Source organism: Eutrigla gurnardus (assembly GCF_963514095.1).
Source record: "Eutrigla gurnardus genome assembly, chromosome: 2".
NCBI classification, from domain to species: domain Eukaryota; kingdom Metazoa; phylum Chordata; class Actinopteri; order Perciformes; family Triglidae; genus Eutrigla; species Eutrigla gurnardus.
The window spans coordinates 8332022-8354422 of NC_139916.1; the positions used below are offsets into that span (position 1 = coordinate 8332022).

The following is a 22401-nucleotide window of genomic DNA, read 5'->3' on the forward strand; positions in this document are numbered from 1 at the left end:
CCTCTCGCTCTCTCACTCGGCACGCTCACTGGCTGTCTCTCCCATCCCCCCCCCTCGCCTCCTCCTCCTCCTCCTCCTCCTCTCTCCTGTCATCATCCTCCTACATCATAGACTACGTGTGCGTGTCGTGCTGCAGCCTCGTAGCGCTGCGTGCCGTGTGCAGCCACTGAAAGGGCTTTCCTGCGAGCGTGCATAAGGTGGAGTTCAGCGATGGAAACACCATCCACCCTGCTCTGCAAGCCCCACCTCCTCCTCCCGACACCCTTCCATCCTCCTTCTCAACCTGCTTTCCCTCTAATCCCTTTTTTCCCGCCATTGTGGTTTCATGTATGTGACAGTGCTGATTACATTTTTTTCAGCAATCCCGAGAATGTGATTATTCCAATATTTTCCCATTAAAAGCATGTGGCATAATGGAGGCAGGGTTGATTTGTAATTCAAACCTCCAAGGTGAAGAAGCGTCGGTCGAGGACAGCAGGAAAAACAGAGAAAGGAGAGGACAAGGGCAGTGATTTATGCTTCCCTCCAGTGGAACGTGTTGCTCCTTAATACAATGGAAGCAGCACATGGAGGGAATGGTGGGGCTGACCAAGTGTAGCCTGAGAACCTATAGTGATATGTATGATTGTACATCTTTTGATCTCAGTAATAGGATTATTATTCGTGTGGCGAGATTTTCGTGATTTGTGCTTTGTAGCCTCGGCATGTAAAGTAGCAGCAATCAAAGGATACCAACATGGAAGGTTTCTATAATGACTAAACACCAGTTTGAACTGAGAATTGCAAACCCCGACTTCCTTACACAACACTCAAAAACATGGATGACGAAGCATGTTTCTTTGCTACGCCACTTAATACGTCACATTATTTGTTTTTCACATCTTACTCATAAACAAATATCCTCTGCCTTTGCCTGGCTTCATTATGCAGTCATCATTCAAAGGCATGGGAAGAGCACTTCCCCTAAATGCCAGCAGCAGCAGCAGGCTGCGTCTGCACTGTGTGATGCTCCAAGCTTTACTTAAAAAAAAAAAAAAAAACAGCCAGAAAACGACAGGACAAAAGAGGCAGAAAGGAGATTATTCAAGCGGGAAGAATATCCCACACACGTCTGAACTGCACAAGGAAAAAAAAAAGAAAAAAAGACTGCAGTAGAAGAACATATAGACCTTCAGTACCTCCATCTTGTCTTAAACGGGGAATTGTTCCTTAAAGGATGTACAGTCTTCATCAATTTAGAATATTCTCCGATTCAACATCTTATTCAGATTCAAGTACGGAGGTTTCTGGAAGTGAACACCTTTCTAGCACTGACACCATCTCAATTGATGGAAATGTATTCATTGACCTTTCTGCCATTGAAGGGCTGCTTTCAGCTGTACTCTCAATCACTCAAATAGCCATATCTCTAATGAACCTCAGCTATTTTTGAGCGACTCATATCTTTTAGGAATGAGATATAGCTGCACAGTGCACAGTATTCTATCAGCCAACAGCACTCCTGTTCTATTCACTCCTCATGTTAACGGTTTTAACAGCTGAACATTCAACTGCTACAGAAATGTAAAATCTATGAAATGCCAACGCATCTAGGGTGCATCCAAATCCACAAAATGTGCAAATGACAGAAAAACGGTGAAGCCACTTTTCTTGTCACAAAAATAAACAACATGTCCAGAGAGGCATGTCAGTGCATGCACATTTGTGGTCACGATGAGTGAGGGGGAGGGGTGGTGGGGTGGTGATGATGTGGGGGGGTCACTGTGTTTAGTCAACCAGAAAGAGAGCCGAGTGAGTCATAGAGCTGCAGTTTAGTAAAATGTAGCGACATCCTAAGCTTATCCTGGCCTACATGTCTCATGACACACATACACGACACATAGCACATTTCCAAACATTATATAACACACGTGTGTGCATGGAAATAGCCAGGCGACGGAGTCAAAGATTAACCAGTGGCAATTTGTGTCAGAAGACCAAGACACACTGCAGCATTTATAGTAGAGCAACATCCTCGCCACACCAACCAACACGCCTCCACTTAACAAATACAAGCCAAGTACAAACAATCATCAAAGTCATCCTAATGACACTGGACATTTTTTCAGTGGTTGCTCAATAATATACAAATAATGTAAATAAATAGCCAAATAATGAAACCAATGTAACGCTATAGCCTGTGAGGAAAGAAGAAAGATGCTAGTTTTAAGGTTTGAAACATACATTCGAATCTGTCTGTAGATGTAAATGAAAGACTGCGTGAAGGTACAGTGTATTAACTATACCCAGATAGGTGAAATGTTATGGTCCAATTTAAGAGTGCAAGATACCTCCAGGCATGAATATGAGAATATATATTGTAATATTTGTGATAAGAGGCAAGAAGGTTGTATAAATGTTTCAGCCTGCTTGACCTGTTGTTTTTACCCCCCCCCCCCTTCAATTTGCACAAATGACTAAAATCATTATCAAAACATTAAATAACACTAATTAACTCAGAAATACAATGATTAATGTGATCCTACTTCATCAGGAGATGGGCTTGGGAATTTTAGAATATAAAACAGTATGCTTGTTGGAGGAAGGGTCTTTTCACGTTTCATGATTTTTACTGTCGGTATGTGTGTGTGTGTGTGTGTGTGTGTGTCAGTATGTGTCTATGTCACAGGCCTGATTAAATGCTGCTTTGGGGGATTTGCTGCAGATATCCGAGTGTGGGTGGGTGAGTACGCAGGGTCAAAGCTCCTGTGGCTTCACTGGCTCAATTTAGATAATCCATTAAAAAATCTGAACAGCTCTGTACACATCTGGCGTCGACGGTGGCTGCACATGCACATGGTGTAATACATGCTACAACCTAGAGCAAGCACCCCAAATTCCTATCAATTAATAAATAAATTAATAAATAAATTTTATAATGACTAGATGTAATTGGGGAAGCCAATACTCAAGCATCAAGGTGAATAAATGGCAGTTTTCCGTGCAGGGAGTTATTTCAGATGCAGCGGCAGGTAAACTGAAAACACAGGGGGGCTAACCCAGGAAACACCAGGGTTATATAATAAAATAAAATGACTAGTTCTGCCTTGACACAAGGTCTTACACAGAAGTCGCCTCGCTGTGCCTCTTGCATTAAAAATGAGTTTCAATGCTATGACTCAGTTAAAAGCAAGACCAAACCAAATATCTATCCGAGCTTTCGGAGCTACTTTAGGGAATAATGTTGATTCAGTCGAGCTCTTTGAAAAGACAGGTCTCTGAGCGAACTTTAACGATGCCGTGTGGATGGATGAACGGTAAAACAAGATTAAAACACCCACACACACGACTCCCGATATCTGCAGCAAATCCCCCAAAACACCATTTATCCAGGCGTGTGCACGCCACCCGTACGCATTTACACACAGCGAGATGCTCAGACGAGTGTGTTGCAGTGCTGAGGCGACTGATGCTGATATTTTTGCGATACGCCTAGTTGTACCGTACATTTATAGGCACAACACAAAATTCAAGATTCAAAACTGTCATGGCAACAAGAATAACAGGATGACTAGAAAATAACTACAGGAATGATGTATCAGTATACTGTGGGATGTTCACACCAAGCAAGCAAGGAAAGATAGAAGCAACGATTTATTATTATAAATGTTGCAGTCAACTTATGAATGCAGAATAACCACCGTTGATATGTAATGTTTAGACACCTTGTTACTCACATCACGGATATTCAAAGCTCAACACAGCATGGATTTGGGAGTGGCGATGATAACTCCCCCCCCCAGAGAGAATGGATGATAGAGGGTGGGGCTTATGAACACAAGTAATTGCAGCATCAAGTGATTGCAGCCGTTACAGCAAAGCTTTCAGGGTGGCGATGCAGCAGGCATTTAAATAAAACAGCATATTGCAAAGGCTTTATTGCAGATAAAACATCACCAAAAATATGTGGACACCAATGCATTCCACATTGCAATTACACAACCCCCCCATTACCACAAATCAATTAACAGGAGCCTGGTTGATTTCAATTTTTTTTTAAAGCAAATATGATAAATACTACAGGGATAGCATCATAAAACATTCATGAGACTCATGAGAAATGAAAGTGTTCAGATTAAACATGAAAAAAAACTATTAACTTTACAAATAAGCTCATCGGTAGGCTACTCACAGTCAAATCTACATATCAATTTAACCATTAGAACCATTACAAATGAAATGAAGCTATTTCAGATTCAAACCGGTGGAGCCACTATTAATATTAACATTGTCATTCAAGGACCGAACACGTGCTACTAACCAGTTCAGCTTCTGACTCCCGTATTCAGTGGAGTAAATAAAAGTGGCTGCTTCGGTTTGTCTCTTCTTGTGGGGGCCTGGAGCAGCTGTGCATCTACATACATGTGTGTGTGTGTGTGTGTGTGTGTGTGTGTGTGTGTGTGTGTGTGTGTGTGTGTGCTTAATGGTGCATTTTCTTTTGATGTTTCCGTCACTAGGCTTGGGCAGCAATGGCAATCTCCATGGCAACAGGCATGGAAAGCTGAAAAGATTCTCCTAGTTAGTGTGTGTGTGTGTGTGTGTGTGTGTGTGTGTGTGTGTGTGTGTGTGTGTGTGTGTGTGTGTGTGTGTGTGTGTGTGTGTGTGTGTGTGTATCTGTTTGTAGTTATACACATCATGTATAATATGCAAGCTGGTGTATTACTATCAGGTGAGCTATAATTTGCCTCAGAGGATTTGCAGCATTCACGAACATCAGTATTCCTCTTCTTGTGGTTTTATCATAATACAGTATGCCTGATATTCCTGTGTACTAAGACTAGATGGACTAAGTTTATGCTTTAACAGCAGCAGATTACTGCTGTCTGGGTCTTTGCTAACGCATAACCATTGAAGCTGCTGACATTCAAATGAATTGTTCCTGAGGCGGCCACTCACACTCAAGGAGATAACTGTAAATCACGTGCCACTTTCAGACTAATCCATCAGATAGAAACGTTGGCCAAATCACCTCAAATAAGAAATTCAATGTGCAATCACCACAAATATTGATTCATGTTGTACTGGTTCCAAACTAAATAATTGTACAAAGACAACCTTCTTTTTCATTCCAGCCCCAGTTTTCACGCGGGCCCACACAAACACTGTGAGGAAAGATTGAGGTGTGATGGGAAGATTCACACGGTAGTTGGCACTATTTAGCACTATTATTTACAAGCCTTAGTTCCAGTCTACGTGCTCGCAACCACGTTGCTTCACTAGCTTAGACAAGTGGTGGACTGCTTTAAAGACAAACATAATAAAAAGCTGTGAAATCTGTGAAAATATGTATTCTTCTTCTTTGCATGCCTCATGCCCCATGCATGAAAGATATTTGAAATATCTTTCAGTTCTTCGTTGTTTACAGTAGCTGGTTTGGTTCACACTCATATCATCACAGTGTAATTTTTGACAACATCAGGCAGCTGTTTTTGATGAAAATTCCCTAAAAAAAAACTGTACACCACCTGCTCAGCACCAAACGGCTGCCAGAGTCGAGTGGCGACTAGCTGGTGTAACAGATATTTTTCTCAGCACTTAGTAGAGACTAAAAAGAGAGCTAAAAGAAGAGTGCATTTTGCCATGACGCCAAATGATGCTGATGTTGCTCCATATCTGCCCGACACTAAATAAGCAAGTGTTTGCCAACTGTTGGACAAAAAGGTTTTGCAGGTTTAAAGCTGCAGAATATTTTACATTGCTTATAGATAGTTATCATCCAGCTTTGCAGTTCCCCCTTAGATCTACTGTTTTGGTTTTACGGCCTACATCTTTACTGTTTTGTTTGACCCTGACGGAACTTATCAACCCAGACACACGGAGTTAGCCACTAGATCTGATGAATTAGCTGCTGAAGATTCAGAGTGAATATTGGACTTATATGTTGGTAGAGTGGGAAAAAACACTGAACCTGCTGTTAAACTATAACTTCTCCTATAAGGAGATGGTTATACACTGATTATAAAGCACAGGCAGAACTAGCTGGAGGCTAGCAGAAAGCATATCGAGTAATGTACTTCTCTAGAGTCTAGCATTAATTCAACATTAACATGATGGAGTATATATATTGAAAATTATAATATTATTCCTACTAGTTACGACTGATATTAGCCCAATATTCACTGGGCTAAAATATGACTCATGTAAATTACAAAGTCGTAATATATAAATATCATAATATTTGTCCTACTAGTGACAATCCCATAATGAGTTCCAGACATATTGCTTATGTTGCCGATGTTTAAAATGAAACTTGAGGATAGAGGATAAAGAAAATGAAACTAGTTGAATGGCCAATTATGTTTTTTTAGTCTATTCTTTCTAAAAAACAAAACAAAACAAACAATAACTGGCTTTTATGATTATTACAGTAACACTTCAAGTGTTACTATGCCTTGTAAATGGAGAAAGGAAGCTACATGTGTCAGTGTGTAATACACAAACATTGCATTACGTCAAAAGGGGAGAATTAGGGACATATAGGCCTAATTTATTTTTTTAAATATGTTCCCTTTTGATAGGACTTTCTCTGTGCACTACCACCAACACAAATAAGCTAGCTTGACTCCATGGTTAGCTAAACTGGTCTAAAACCACCCCCTGCTGGCTAAATTGAGAGCTGTTGAATTTAATTAAAACATTGTTTAAATGCAGCAGTGTGTTGACCCGTTTACATTTCACGGCTGTATTAATTCATAAACGTAGCTACGTGCTAAGAAACTCACCCATTATTCTTTACGTGGGCGTTTAACGGCTCAGTTTGCGTACCTTCCTCCTCTGACTCGATTTCCCGTGAGCCTCGCGGCGCCCGCTACGCGCCCCGTGACGTCAATTCCAAGCGACTGTCAGGTACACAGCTGGCTAAAGCCTGACCCAAAACTGACGCGGTGAACGCATTTAAACGATAAAAGTCGCAATTTCGGTGCCGTTCAGTGGCGGCTGTCGTGCGTACAGGCAACGAAGCTTCCAGTCTGAAATGTATCTCTCACTTTTTGCGTCAGAAACTTCGCTTTACACTGTATTTAGTCGGCTATTCCGCTCATAACGACTCGTGTTGTTGCTGTAAAGTAGCTAGTTAAAAATGTCTCTTCCGACTTTGCACAGCACCGGCGTGCTCTACAGGCGGATTTTATCACAGTTTCCTCAGGACATTAGTTTAGCTTTTGCCTATGGGTCTGGCGTGTTTAAACAACACGGGACAAACCAAGGTCAAATGGAGGTAAGTGAACTGTTTACTGTGTAACACCGCCACAGTGACATCGACCATGCTTTACTTCCTGTGTGTCTCAGTGTCCAATGTTACAGGGGTTTGCAGTTTTTCAGCCAAACAGCGAAACGTGGATAATGTTTGGAGCTGGGCTCAGTATTAATACATGAAAGGGGAGATCAATCATATCGATCAATTATAATTCAATCTCACTTTATGATTATGGATGTTTGATATCAAATAACTATATTTATATGAGTCGGTTTCTGTGGAACACAGTAAATAACTTTCTGTCCCAACAATCTAACATTCACTCAAACAAAGCTCTTTTTCCTGTATAACAATTTGCCCAGCTTCGTTTATTTGGACATTGATGAGCTACATTATTAAATGTTAGGATTTAACAATATTGTGTTTTACACTTTTGATATATACAGAAGAATATGCTGGACTTTGTGTTTGCGGTGGACGACCCGGTGACATGGCACACCATGAACCTGCTGCAGAATCGCAAACACTACTCCATCCTCAAGCTGCTCGGACCCACAACCATCAGCTCCGTGCAGAACGAACACGGGGCTTCGGTATACTACAACGCCCTGGTGCCCGTGGATGGGAGGGTACATTCATTTTCTTTTTATATTTTAGTTGTGTTTTTTTTTTTTGTGACAAAGTTTTCCAGTTCTCATCATAAAACTTATGGCTAACAGAAATTGCCTTTATCTCTGTCTCTTAGAACTCTATCTAAGATTGTTTTGTTGTTTTTCTCTGGCCACAATTTATTAACTTCATACTTTTAATGCCCTACTCTTCTTTTCAGGTAATCAAATATGGTGTGATTAGTACAGACTCTCTCATAGATGACCTGATGCACTGGAAGACCATGTATGTTGCTGGACGCCTTCACAAACCAGTCAGTATCATGAATGAATGTTTAGGATCAATCAGAAAAACTGAGCTGTATAAATTATTAATTCATTGTGCTGTATTTATTGTCAAACTAGTCAAATGTTTTCCTTGATTTTGACACCATTTTTTTAAATACTGTATATTGAAACTGTGAATTCTTAAAAAAAAGCATGCAAGACAGCAAATGTATGCATTCATACTTGTGTGTGTGTTCATATGTGTTTGCACGCAGGTGAAAATGCTGGTGCAGAATGAGAATGGAAAGCTCCGTGCTGCTCTGGTAGCCAACCTGAAGAGTGCTGTGACCGCCTCCTTCCTCATGCTGCCAGAGAGCTTCACCGAGGAGGACCTATTCCTGCAGATAGCTGGTCTTTCTTATGCCGGTAACTAGCCCCGCAAAACTACAACACCAGGAAGAACACATTTCTAAGATGCATGCATGCCTCAACAAAAACTTACCAAATCACTTGTGTTAATTACACTTCTTACTGTTGTAAAACAAAGAGGGCAGAGTGAATTATATGTGTTGTTTTCTAAATACCAATGGTCTGTTCTGTGTTGTTTTGGGGGTACTGAGTCAGTTTCTGGTGTACGAATGAAAGTAAATAGACGGTGGGGATGGTTATAGTGCCCCAAGACACAGTTAATCTGGTTGATTTGTACAGATGTAGTGACATGAAATCTAAGCAGATCAATTAATGTGGAATCATAGATATGTTTACATGCTAAGAATATCCTAGTGAGCAAAGCAGGGGCAGTAACCGTGTCGTTTTCCGAGCTGCAGAAGGTAATGTGTTGTGGCGCTACCCCAGAACACTAGAACGAGTATAAAACCTGAATTTGTTACTGCTATGGTGCTATTTATAACCTTCGACCTCTGCAACACCTGGATTTCCTCTTGGGATCAATAAAGGCTTATCTTGTCTCCTCTTACTACATCAAAGATAATAAAAAAAACCTGTGAAGTTAATTTATTATGTCTGTGCCTCTTCAGGGGATTTTAGAATGGTGATCGGAGAAGATAAATCCAAGGTGGCCAATATCGTCAAAGACAACATTCAGCACTTCCGAATTCTGTACAGCAACATCCTCCGGGACTGTCCTCAAGTGGTCTACAAACCCCAACAAGGGAAACTGGAGGTAAAACACACACATGCTCCCAACACAAACACTTTTATTATCTCACTTGAAGTGCAATTTGACCTTGAGATGCATGGGTTTCAGTGTAACCTCATTGATTATTTAAGAAGCGGCAAAGTTTAGTTCTGCTTTCTCTGAGTTGATAACGTCAGGTCATAATTTTGCTGCTTTGCTGCATTTTCAATGCAGTACGTAATTTAAAAGCAATTTGGCCTGTGGGGACTGGTAGAGGTTGGTCTAGCAAATTAATTTAATTTGCACATCAAATCGTTTTTCCTTGTCACTCATATTTCATTACATGTGGGCCAAAATCAATACGTGACATTGTGAATAAAAATTCCTCAAAAGCAACGTTGGTGGATTTACAAAGTGACCCTTCATAAACAGATATTCTACAACTGGCTCGACCAAATATATGTGAAATAAAAATGTGATACTTGATGTAATGTGATACGTGAAAGGGTCAAACAGGAAAACAGCTTTGAGCTGAAAGTTCAGCGTGTGCTCAGACTTGGTAGTAAACTTTAAACAGGGTGTGACTGACTTGGAACGCTGCCGTGTTACCTGTGCAACATAACGTATTAACTACAACAAAAGGTGTCTATGTTTGCACAGTGAAGGGCCATACATATTCCTTTCTGTTTTATTGGCCTAACGTTTCATCTTCTGTTTTTTATGATTATTATTAAATGTTACCACCACTCCCTGTGATACCAGGGACATACTCATCACAGCATCCTGGAATAACAGGAATAAGTGGTGAGGAGTGTTTTGATGTGAGTAACGTGTTTTGATGTGGAGCTCTTGGGAAAGAGTAGTCTACTCTAGTATCCGACTGTATTTATCTCTGTTCCTGAATCCTTGTTTGTGTGCCTGCAGGTCGACAAAAGCCCCGAGGGTCAGTTCGTCCAGCTGATGGCGTTGCCTCGGACCCTCCAGCAAAGGATCACGAAGCTGGTCGATCCCCCGGGGAAAAACCGAGACGTGGAGGAGATCCTGCTGCAGGTGGCTCAGGACCCAGACTGTGGAGCCGTCGTCCAACAAGGTTCGGACACACAGAGAGCAGATTTTTAGGGATGTAAAATAGTGGGGAGAGGTTGACGAGACGAGTCATCACTCAGATGTTTCATTAATATTCACTCAATCCGATCTGAGATGCAGATCAAGGCTGATATTCCAAGCTGTGGATGTGAAGGTTTCTGATTATGATGGATAGGAAAACTTAAGTAGTAGATCAAATAAACCTGTCATCCCTTGGCACCTAAAGATCTCCATCATCAGACCTGTCGTGTAGCAAAGCCATTCTCTGTCACTGGGAAGAGCGTCTTTAATGGGCTGTGGGGTTACTGCCAAACGGTTCGATTAAATAAAATAAAATATAATGTACAAAGCTAGTTACTTTCATGGTGCAGCAGATCAGGTCGAGGTCATTTTCACATTTCAGGCCAGTTAATCTGATTCTATATTCTGGAGCACATCCCTCCTAATGTTTCTGTCTGAGATTGTGGGACATTTGAATAAACATATTCAACATTGGTGTGTCACACCCTTGTTAGATTGAGCAATGTCATTTTTAAGGACAATCTGAGGGTGTAGCTCTTTCATGTCTAATGTTGAAGGATTGAAAGTTGTGACACATCGAGTAAATAGCAAACAATCAATCTTTTAATGGAGTCTTTTGTGTGGTAATATGGCATCTAGCAATAGTATCACCATAAGTCATCATATTTCCGAGTGATGATGTATTAGCTGTTGTGTAATTGCATGTTTGTGCATGTTTTTGTTCATCCTCAGGTATTTCATCTATTGTGAAATCCTCCAGTATAACACAGAGTATCAAAGGCATCGCTACAGCTGGTAGGCACTTTCTCCTCTTCTTTGTTTTATATTTTGGGGGAAATCCCACATTTAAACATGGTTGGGTTTCATTAGTAAAGGCTGATTTTCTGCTCCCTTAATTAAAGGGATCATTTTGACATTTTAGTCTCATGACTGTACATTTGGGGCTTGCTCTTAACCTTTTTACCAGTTCATTACTTGCTAGCTGCAGCTTCTTATCCACTGTCGAGACGTGAAAGCGGTAGCTTCTCATCAAACTCTCAGATAAAACGGCCAATTAACGTATTTCCCAAATGTCAAGCTATTCCTTTAGCATGGCATTTAAGCGTTGTGTGTATTTTGGACGAGGCATCTCTAAAGTGCCGTCTTAAGCATCCATTATGTGTTAACAACTGTTTGAATGTAGACACGGTGTTCTTCTAGTACGGTCGGTGAAGTTCAGCATGCTGTTTGTCCTCCCCAGGCTTGTGGAAGACGGTGTCGTACAGCACCAAGAAACTGATGAAGATGTGGAAGGGCTGGAGGCGGAAGCCGTCTGTCTCACGGATGTCCTGAACCTGTCTGTTTACCAGGAACCTGTCTTTCTGCTTTATCTGAACACATTATGGCTGACATTTAATGGTGCTGCATAATGACTACAGTGACTGGTGTGGAGCTGCTGAGTCGGATATCTCTAGAACCACACACAGAGGGCATCAAGTACCACAAGTACGGCGAAGAAAAGACTGCGGTGGCATTTGAATTATACAAGTGTTGGAACTTTGCATTTTTTCTGTGTACGTTCGGATGACGGGCAGCTCCGAGATTGAGAATATTTCTGTGGGTTATTTTCATTGTGCTGAGAGAGATTATTGACCTCTCTTCACGTCTAGACTGACAACTCACCAAAGATCTCAAACCTTTCATCACGTTTTAACAGTAGTTTTGTGGTCCGTACCATATTTATGTCATTGTTCCTAAAATAAAAAAATGTGATAGCATTTATTTTATCATACAAATTAAAATGTTCCTTAAATCCAAATGTTCCTAGACTGGAGGTCTTCCATACTTGCTGTAGTCTATTTCCGTTTGTTAAACATTTGAATACATCACTATCTACGATTGCTTTGTTTTTTAATTGCATGTTTTTTCTACATCTTTTACATACACAAAGAGATGAGACCACGATGTAAGAAAAATGAAAACTTTGTAGGTTTTTTAATATCACCATCCAACTCAACTCAAACTTTTCCAAGTTTACTCACTCCTCCACATATTGTGATAATAGAAGAGGAAACTGTTTGTTTTATTTAGGCTGTTTTATTCATTAATTTACCTGGCTTCACAAACTTAACCCACTTTATTCATACATAATAATGCCTCACTTTTTATGCAAAATATATAATATACAAATAGTATTATAGGTACAGATGAAATCCATCCTAAATGATGTCCATAGGCTTTTTCTCAGCCAGTAGTTTTACGTTAATCAATGACGTGTAATTAATGACATCACTAATGGCTGCACTTAGTGTCTGTTTTAGAGTCCTGATATTGTGCTGATTTATTCAGTGGCATGACACACTGGGAAAGCAAATATGGAACAAACTCATCGTTAATGTTATTACTTTAACCGGTGCATTTCTTGTAACGACATGTAACATTTTCTCCTCTGATAAAGCAGCAAAACATTACAAAAAAAATGAACATGTTAAAAAAAACATTTGAAAAACAAGAAAGGGCTCCAAATGTACAATTTGGCCCATAAAAATAATGTTAATTGATCATTTTTGTAAATTTCCTTCCCACAATTTGACAATGCATTTGAATGTATTCAGTGCTGTCATGAATACAAACTGGTTCAGTCGGTTGTGAAATTACCGGTTACTTCCTGGTACTCACTTGTTTTTGTTCGCTACTACACCTGAGTCATACTTAACAATGACTCCAGTTATGGAAACGTGAATCATTCTACAGTAGTCTCAAAGTACCAAGTGTGTTTATTTTGTGTACTGGCAATCTACTAAATGTTTTATTAATGTATCTTGCAGTTGTTTTATTTTATTTTTTCCAACTGACTATATTTACATGCATGCACACAAATTAAGCACTATATATATATAAATGACTGACACGACAGTGTCTTAACATTCATGTTTATATATGGTGTATACTGTAAACATTTATATATTTAATATGGAGCCTTATTAAGAGTAATGCAGGTGGACATTAAGCTGATGGGTTAACTGCCTTGCTCAGAGGCACTACTGAAGTATAATGTGTAAGTGTGTGCTGTCAGTGTGTAAACACAGTGACAGCAGCCTGCCTCTCAGAGGATGTGATGCAATGGCTCGTTTTGCATAATATATGCTGATATCATCGCCTCAGCTCTCGGCCAATCAGCGCGCTTCACTTTCACCACCTGCTAGGAACTGAATTCCATCATTCCAGGCATTCCTGCCGTCCCTCCTCCTCCTTCCCCTCCTCCTCCTCCTCCTCCTCCTCTTCCTCGTTTTAGTCTACAAGTTTGTCCCGACAGCTCCGCTGCTATTGTCTTCCCTCCTACGACACCGTTTAAACCGCGGCTTTGTCTCGCGTCTCCGCGCGCGCGGAGAGCAGCCACATCTTCACTTTTTGAGTCCACTTTTTTTTCCGCGTGGATATTATCACACTGGACGATACCAAAGTGGCGCTTGAAGGAGGTACGTGCAGCTTAAACGTGAAGTTGTGTGCGTGTGCGTGACGTTGTTTCGAGGTTGCAGGATGAGAGTGCGCTCTTTTCTCCCCCCCCCACCCACCGGTGCCAATTCATTCAGCTGTTGAATATTGTGTAAATTAAATACGAAAGGCTGGAATGTAATTTCCCCAACTTTTCGCCGCGTGCTTCCCTCCCCGGGGACATGTAGTTGTCAAGTAGCGATGTCTTGTTTTCCTCTTAAAGGAGGAAGCAGCGAGTCAGCCTCATACAAACACTGGTGGGAATAAACGTGGACGCACTTGCTGCTACTACTACTAGGCTACTCCTCCTCATAATAATAATAACAATAATAATAAGGAGAATATTACATACTTCCTTTTTGCCCGAGTTGGTTGTAAAATAAGTGTGTGGCATTTCTTCACGCGCGCCAGTCTCGTGACGAGGACAACAACGCTGTAAACGTCAACTGACGTTTTAAGTCGCGAAGCTGCAGGACGAGTTTTGTAAGAAACGCCGTTTTTCCTGGAGAAATGAGGGAAAGGTATCTCAGGAATGCAGAAAGAGGGAAGAGAAGCGCGCTGGAGCGTTTTTTTTCCTCCACAAATAGGCTCTCAACACTGGAGGACAAAACAAAACAAAAAGACCCCCCCCCCCCCTCCCCCCAAGAATGCTGAAACCAAAAAAATGTAGTCCAAATATCACAAGAAGGTCATAATTAATACAACAAGGTCATGCTAATTATTCTCTTTCTTTCAAACTTCTGTATAAAAGTGCAACAGGTATCTAAAGTATCATGCAGAACTCTTTATTATAATAAAAAGTAAAGCAAACATTTTTGTTGTGTTTTGACATTTCTATAGTCCCAACGATTAACTGAGAAAAAATAATGATCAGATTAATTGATAGTGAGAATAATTGTAAGTTAAAGAGTGTTATATCTGGTATTTGGAAAGTTCATGTTTAGCTATTAACATAACAACAAACACTAATGCAAGGAGGAATATTTATGCATTTTATGTCATGTTTTATATAGAAAAAACATATTTATATTTGTTATGGAAATGAGTGGAAGCAAGGAGACGTCTGGAGATAGAAGATGTCTTATGCATGAATATATTGATGCCTGATGGTGAGAATGGAGGTTTGAGTGCAGCTACGAACTCAACAGTGCAGTGCCAACGCCAATTCTGCCTCCAGTCTCTGGGTTATCTAAGTTATCATGAGGAAGCTGTATTATGTCTAGATACATGAGACACGCCGTTTGTGACCTTGCCTCGCCTGGAGAAGCAGACACTTAATAACTCAGTTTAATGTGAACCTATGTATTCATCTGACACTGAGGGAATCAGGTATAGAGACCGTTCCCTCACGTTATTATGCTACAGTCTCATCAAAACTCTGGTTCTGGTGTTATCAGATTCATAGGTGGTGGTTTTCTTTGTGATTGCTGTTGACAGACCTGTGGAGCTCTCACAGTAATGACTCGGCACCTGTCGCGTATATTCCCTTTGTTGTGTGTAGAGATGTACTCATATACACCTGCGTCTCCCCCTCAGGCACCCAAGCATGGAGACACCACTGGACGTTCTGTCAAGAGCGGCATCATTTGTTCATGCGAACGAAGAAGAGAGTGAGTTTTTCTCCCAGTGTCTTGTTTTGTGTTATTATTATTATTATTATAATTATTATTTGCCCTGTGGACAAATGATTTGTTTCCATTCCACTTCCATGAAGCGTTTCTGCTCGGACGTAAGCCGACGTTTCTCTGCCACAATGGGCGTCTTTGTTGCTGAGCGAGCTTTCAGTTGCGGAGACGCAGGCAAATAAGACTTAACCGCAACCTCAACAGCCACCAGCGCTGCCTGTTAACTCGGGCTGCTTGCTTGTGTTAACCTGCTTTCGCTGGAGTCGGGGTGGGGCTGCTCTCATTATCTGTCTCTTCCTCCACAGTCTCACTCTCTCACTGTCTCACTCTGTGTCTGTGTCGCCGTCTTGTTGATCCCTCTCCATCGTCTCTTCCATTCTCCTCTCGGTCTCCCTGCCTTCTTCTTCTTCTTCTTCTCTCTTTTCCTTTCTCCTCTCGTAATCGTGTCTGAGGACTTCTGGCGTTGCTGAAAGAAAAAACAGAAAAATTCCTTCCGAGATTAAGGAGAAATGGCCAATCCATGTCAGCAGGCCCCTCCACGACCAGCAGAGTGAGGACACTTAACCTTCAGTGGATTTGCACTGTTTGGAGCTGGAAGTTTAGTTTGTTCTTTGTTGACAGCTGGGCAGATCGGGTTTATTTTAATAATGGCTCTCTGGCGGTGCAGCACTTAAATCTTGAATTACCGCGGAGTGGCAAGCAGGTGTGTTTGTGATTTATTTTCTTTTTTTTCCTGAATAAGTTTGTGTTTTGGAGGAATTAGAAGTTCCTCAACCATAAAGGAGCATTAGCGACGGGATGATATAGGATTTTATCACAGATTGTGGTGAATTTCCATTTTTGGATCATTAATATTGTCAGAAGTGACTGGAAAAAGCTGTCTTTCTATCATGATGACTGAAAAATATAACTTGAAAAAAAAAGAATTAAGATAATTTGATTGTTTTTCACTAAAATTGTGAATCTGTGAGGCAATAATGTTGTTTCTTAACAAAATGGAAAGTGATTCCATTACGTTTTAATGCCATTTCTCATGCATAGCATAGTCATGAATCACCATTATTAATATAATTACAACAAAATGTACTAAACTCCATTAAGAAAAATGAATATTATAATTTGGTAAAGGTACAGCTAGCTGTTACAACCATTACATACAGTTAGAGTTCCTGATTTAAAGTCACCAGTCTTTTCAGACATGCATGATCAACTTGGGAGATTCAGTATGTGCTACCCTGAATAGTAGACTTACTGTATGTTCATTGGTGTAATGAGAGACATGGAGTATTAAGACAGAGCTTCAGCTGTAACGTCTCCCATGTCACCGGTTTGTTCCCATAATGCATCAGCTTAAATGGGCTGGATATCGGCTTCCTTGCACTTCTGAGTGAAATGGCATGGGAGTCCTCCTCCCCTGCTCCCTCGCTCCCCTGCAGTGTTTTTGTTTTTTCCCCCTGCGCTGATGTCACTTTTTGTTGTGGGTCGTTCAAGGCCTCTTTGTCCCAAGACAATGCCCTCGACCCGTTTTTCCACAAAAGTGCAGGAGGAGTGGGTGAGCCAGCCGACCTACTAAGCTGGTCAATCAACCAGCTAATCTGCCAAACTAACTAACCAGTCGGTCAGTCAGCCAACCAAGGCCGACAGGCAGTTGAGCCTCTCTGCCTGCTTGTTTGCATTTATGACAGGCCTATGTAACGCCTGCGCAGCGCCTGATACCGGAGCACAGAACAGGGAGAGGCTCGGACCCTGCCTTCACACAGCCGCTCTGACATCACAACGAGGCTTGTCGTGGCCGGCGCTGCAGCTCACAACCTCCTTTCAGAGCTCGAAATGAAAAGCAATTTTTCACTTTTTATTTTAAAACCACACTCCAGTAGATAACCATCTCTGTTAAGTATTCCTCAAAATTTACATTAACGCCGTCTTGATGGAAATGGAATTACAGTTCATGAATAATGTGTTTGTGCGAGGCCGCTCCGCTTGGCTTCAAGTGGAAAATATACTTCAGAAATATCCCATAATAGAATCGTTGGCCTTGGCCTGGATTCATTAAGGCTGCTTGAGTATGAGAGCTTATCTAAAATAAAAAATAAAATCTATCTATATTAATTTTTCATTACAATTTTGACTTTGTTAAACCTTTGGGATTTTTGTGCTTTCACTGTCTGTCTCTCTCTCTCTCACACACACACACACACACACACACACACACACACACACACACACACACACACACACACACACACACACACACACACACACTTTAATATTCTTGAAAAGACTAGAATTGAACTCCAATCGAAGATAAGGCAGTGAAGGACGAACCTGTGCTGAATATTCAATTGCAACTTTATTTCTCACTTTATTTCCCGCCTCTAGCGCTGGTGCTTTGATAACGCTGCAATTTAAATCTTAATTACCATTGTTAGTGTGAAAAATCTGGCATCAGGATTAGTTTTCTTCTGGACTGAATGCCACTCACACACAAGCAAACTCTCCAGCAGGGCTGATCCTCGTGTGAGTTTGAACCAAACCGTCTGTTAACAACACTAATCACAGGTCTGAAGTCAAACCGTCCCGACCTTGAATATACAGTAACTACACTTAAAAAGCTGTGATGTAATCTTTTTATATTTAATGGTGAACGTTGAGGGGGGTTTAATACTTCACCGCTGTCACCCCTCCATAGTAATTTTGGCTGCTTGGAAGACGTTGCAGTGCGTCCTTCCTGGAAGCAAACCTGTATTTGAGATTGACCTTAAACAGTCTGGGTTGCACAACAGGCCCGGCTCCGAGGACGGAGTGAGACACGTTTGTTTGTAGCTCAAGAGTCCTTTCTTTGGTTTTAATGTGAATTCAGTCAAGCAGCCGCGTGTGACGCTCCGTGTTGGGTCTCGGTTGTTAGATCTTAGTGTTCCCAAAGAGAACCGGGTGGTTTGGGGCTCCAACTAAACAGATGGGATATGGATCTTTTTGTTTCTGACGGGAACCACAACAAAAGAAGAGCTGGTGCCAAGAGAAGGTGGTTGGCCGAGATCTGTGGAGGGCTCTACGCTCTACTCCTGTGCACACACGGATACACATGCTGTAATCTATAATCTCGCTTGTTTGTTTAAAGAACACGCACACACGCATTTACAGAATCCTTCCTTCATTGTTCTAGTTTCCACCCCCAGTCTCTCCCGAGCTCCAGGATGCACCTCGAGCTCTGTCTCATTCTTGTGCTGAATAACACTCTAAGTGCATGTTTTATGCTGTAGATTGTGATATGATGATAATGATATGAACACCTTTTTAAAACTTGAGTTCCTTTTAGTAATTGCCAGGTGGGTAATCTGATTTACAGTCTGTGCACATGTTCTGTAAGGCTTGCTGGATCGTGATTTATTGTTTTAGGCGTGCGAGTGGCCCGCATGAATCCTATTGACTTTGGCGATACATTCAATACACTACCTTCAGCTCCACTGTGTGTGTGGTGGTAACGAACAGCGTTCTGGCATTTAGCTGTGGACTATAAGCCGTGTTTTAATAGCGACATAAATTCAAACATGCGACAGGTCCTGAGATTCTCAAAGCTCTTAATCTGCTTATTGGAAGCACCAGTTATGACTGAGCAGTTCAGCTGTTAGAGTTGAACTGAATGTGATGCTGGTAGGATTTCCTGTGTTTTTTTAAGTTTTTTAATATTCATTGAATATATTTTAAGAAATCAGATTTTCACATTTGGCACGCGGGTAAATAAAATTTGGTCAGTTTATTACTGCAGATCCACACGGAGGTGGACTGGCTGAGGTGGATCTCATCCTGTGGTGTTGGGTGTCCTCACTTGACGTTATGTGTGGCTCTTTAAATGCGGTCGAAACCAGTCGGCGCTTGTCGGCGCTCGGTGGCGTGCAGTTTCATCAACCCCCGAAAGTGAAACCGGAGCGCTTGCATCACGGCACTTTGTCTAAATGTTGCTGGAGGCCAACGGTACTCCCGGTGGGAGGTAATCTGACCGTCATGCCCGTGGCTGGGATGGGTTGAGTTTCTCTCTGTGGGTTTGCCTGTGCACATTTCTGACAGCTATTTCCCAGTGTTTCCTGTGTAACGCGACACAGGTGTTAAACAATTAGACGTAATAGTGTAAGCATACAGGTGGTGGGCAGCATTCCTCCATCCCTGTAACAGATCTTTTTTAGCCGTTTAGATAAGTTATGAGCGCCTCAACTTGATGATGTGGTCTTTGGATGTTTTTTATAACCAACTAGTCACTACAAAAAGAAGGATGTCTGATCCTGATGGCAAAACAAAGCCCTGGTGGTACTTTTACGGCTTCAATCCAATAAAGTAGGAACGGTAAATATCAAACGAGTGAGCCGTTCAGACATAATAACACTTGTCTTGGAGTGTGGGAAGGACCCGTCATTGTGGAGCGTCACTAAAACGCATCATTAGATGAGGTGGTTCAGTCGCCACCGAACAAACCGCCTCATTCCCAGATCATCAGATACCAACGCTTTGTCCCGCCCCTCAGCGTCTGATACCGATGCAGTCTGTCTGAGATGCACCAGGCCATCAACTCACTCATAAACTAACAACGTAAACCCATCTGAGGCAATAGAAGTTGCTCGGGCAACTGCTGCAGCCATCCATGATGTTATACGTCTTATATCTGACCAACAGTTCAGGCTAGAAGTCTACGTCAACACGGTGGCGTTTACATGAAAGAGTGTGTGCTCCATTGTCTGAAACACCACCAGTGTTTTATTGCCTGCTCTCCTGTCAGTGCCCGTTTCCTTCATTGATGAATGGGATACTGTGATGTCATTAACTGTTAACGGTTTGCCTGCTATCATTAGCGTGTGGGTCAAGGCGTCTGCAGTAGATGAATCTTGGTTATCAGCAACGTTTTTATGAGCGCTATAAACATGTCGTGGCTAGGTCAAAGTGATATACAGACGGTGTCCCACTTTAACGCTGACTGTATCGTTACATTCCTGCTCTTTTTCTCTTTTTAATACTCGTTTTCATCACAGAAGATATTTAGTGTATGTGAGGTAGGACTCCTGCACTTGACAGAGCTGCTGGGCTTCAAAACAGGGGTTGGTGCACTGTGGATGCTCCTCAAAGGGTCGTGGTCGGTCCAATATTACAGTATAGCAGGGTTTCCACTCACAGTATAATAAAACAACTGAGGGAAGAACAGCTACTTGTTCTTTGACAGGAATGAAACAGAAAGCCGGTGCTCCCGATGCATGGATAGGATACTACTGTGGACTTTTCCCAAGTCACGCTGCTTCGTTATGTCATGATCAGATAGTATGGTGGACACTGACGAGAGGTAGGTGAGGCTGTTAAGGATTCATAAGGAGCCTGCAGGGATGCAGGTTGGGTGGGGAGAAGGTGACAGCTGGATGAGGCAGGAGGTGGTGGAGCTGGCGCTGGCAGGCGCCAAGTAGCAGGCGAGGAAGTGGGAACACAAAATCAACACGGGGAATCACCGAAAACATGGAAACTAAAGGCCTGAAGCATGAACCACCACAGAGATGATGATCTGGTGAGCACTGGGAGGAGAGCCAGATCTGATCTGCTGTGGAGTTGATGAGTGTAATGCTGGCAGGTGTGTGCATGCTGGGAGAGGTGAGAGGCTGATGGCAGGTGAGCAGGTGGACTGGGTCCAGGTAGACTGGGCCCAGGTAGAGTGGGCCCAGGTAGACTGGACCCAGGTAGACTGGTCCCAGGTAGACTGGTCCCAGGTAGACAGCAGGACAGGAAGAAACCCACACACACATTTTATTGTACAAAATGTTTTATTGTCATGGCTGCCTTACATTTTGCACGTCAATCTTCCGCTGCTATCTCTATTAGTGTGTTTGTCTTTATGATTATGATTATGTTTTCATCAGCATCCGGTTTGATGTTTGTTAAAATATGTTTAATACAGCAGCAGCTTTCTGAAACTTGAGCAGTTGATTATTGGTCACTGCTGACTCTGTGGACTGTTGACTGTTGTGAATGTGTTGTTATAGAACTTAAACAAACTCTTTGTGTTACAGTAAGTTGTTTTTTGGCAAATGGCAGAAAATCTGGTCTGAATAGAGTGAAAACTTTAGATGCAAAGTAGATCTCACTCTCATATCTGTGTGTTCAATATGAAGCTGGAGCCAGCAGCCAGTTAGCTTAGCTTAGCTTAGCTTAGCTTAGCTTAGCACAAAGACCGGAAACATGCTGGGCTCTCACACCGACGACAAGATTCCAAGGAAGGAGGAAGGATTCAGATTTTGCATCGGTGTCAGACTTTGGTGCCTGTTCTGTTGAAGTCGACGCACCATAAATCGCTCGCTGACCGGGCTGCAACTATAACCAGATCAGTTTATTAATAATGTCCTGGCTGGACTTCATGATGAGGTCTGCCACAGACTTGACTCTATGCTAATGCCTTGCAGCTTGCCTCAGTGATTTACATCGGTGCTAGTCTTCCAGCCTATTATTAGCTAGCACACACACACACACACACACATGAGTCATGACGGCGATGAAGCTGGAGACGCTGTAACATTCACCAACACTGCAACTCCCTGTCTGCTTCTTTTACACCTTCATAAGGATTATAGGACGTCTCGGCAGAGATGTCACTGGCTAAACTTAACAAAGTCCAAATGCTGATTTGTTTCATTGCCGAACGACGTAACAAGAACCGGTAGAAAGGCCCAGATTTATAGATGCAAATCAAATTTGGCAAGTAGCGCTCTGGATGGGGCGATAAGGGTAAGCGATAATTTCCATCATCTTGATGATCGTAAATATTGTCACGAGTGTCTCGAGTGAAAGCTGCCTCCTGAAAAGCAGAGCCTGAATAAAAAAATGCAGGATACAGAAATGCATTTTCAAATGTATTTATCCTCATTTATGCAGGGAGTCCTTATTGTTATCGTCTTGTTTAATTTTCACTAAAAAGGATTTTCA

The 22401-nt window shown here is 41.9% G+C and overlaps 2 protein-coding genes across 2 annotated transcripts in view; both read left to right on the top strand.

Annotated features, from left to right (window-relative positions):
- Window positions 1–6886: 6886 nt before the first annotated feature.
- tamm41 (TAM41 mitochondrial translocator assembly and maintenance homolog) lies at window positions 6887–12150 on the top strand. The gene is made up of 8 exons (XM_084029496.1): window positions 6887–7255; window positions 7681–7863; window positions 8064–8156; window positions 8385–8535; window positions 9147–9292; window positions 10172–10337; window positions 11087–11149; window positions 11595–12150. The coding sequence occupies exons 1-8, from the start codon at window positions 7118–7120 to the stop codon at window positions 11684–11686; spliced, it is 1032 nt and encodes a 343-aa protein (XP_083885622.1). The 5' UTR covers window positions 6887–7117; the 3' UTR covers window positions 11687–12150.
- A 1513-nt stretch (window positions 12151–13663) lies between these two features.
- vgll4b (vestigial-like family member 4b) overlaps window positions 13664–22401 on the top strand; it is a 325618-nt gene continuing 316880 nt past the window's right edge. The window contains exons 1-2 of the mRNA XM_084035685.1: window positions 13664–13812; window positions 15365–15438. Coding sequence (XP_083891811.1) covers window positions 15375–15438 — 64 coding nt within the window. The 5' untranslated portion in view covers window positions 13664–13812; window positions 15365–15374. The remainder of the gene's footprint in view (window positions 13813–15364; window positions 15439–22401) is intronic.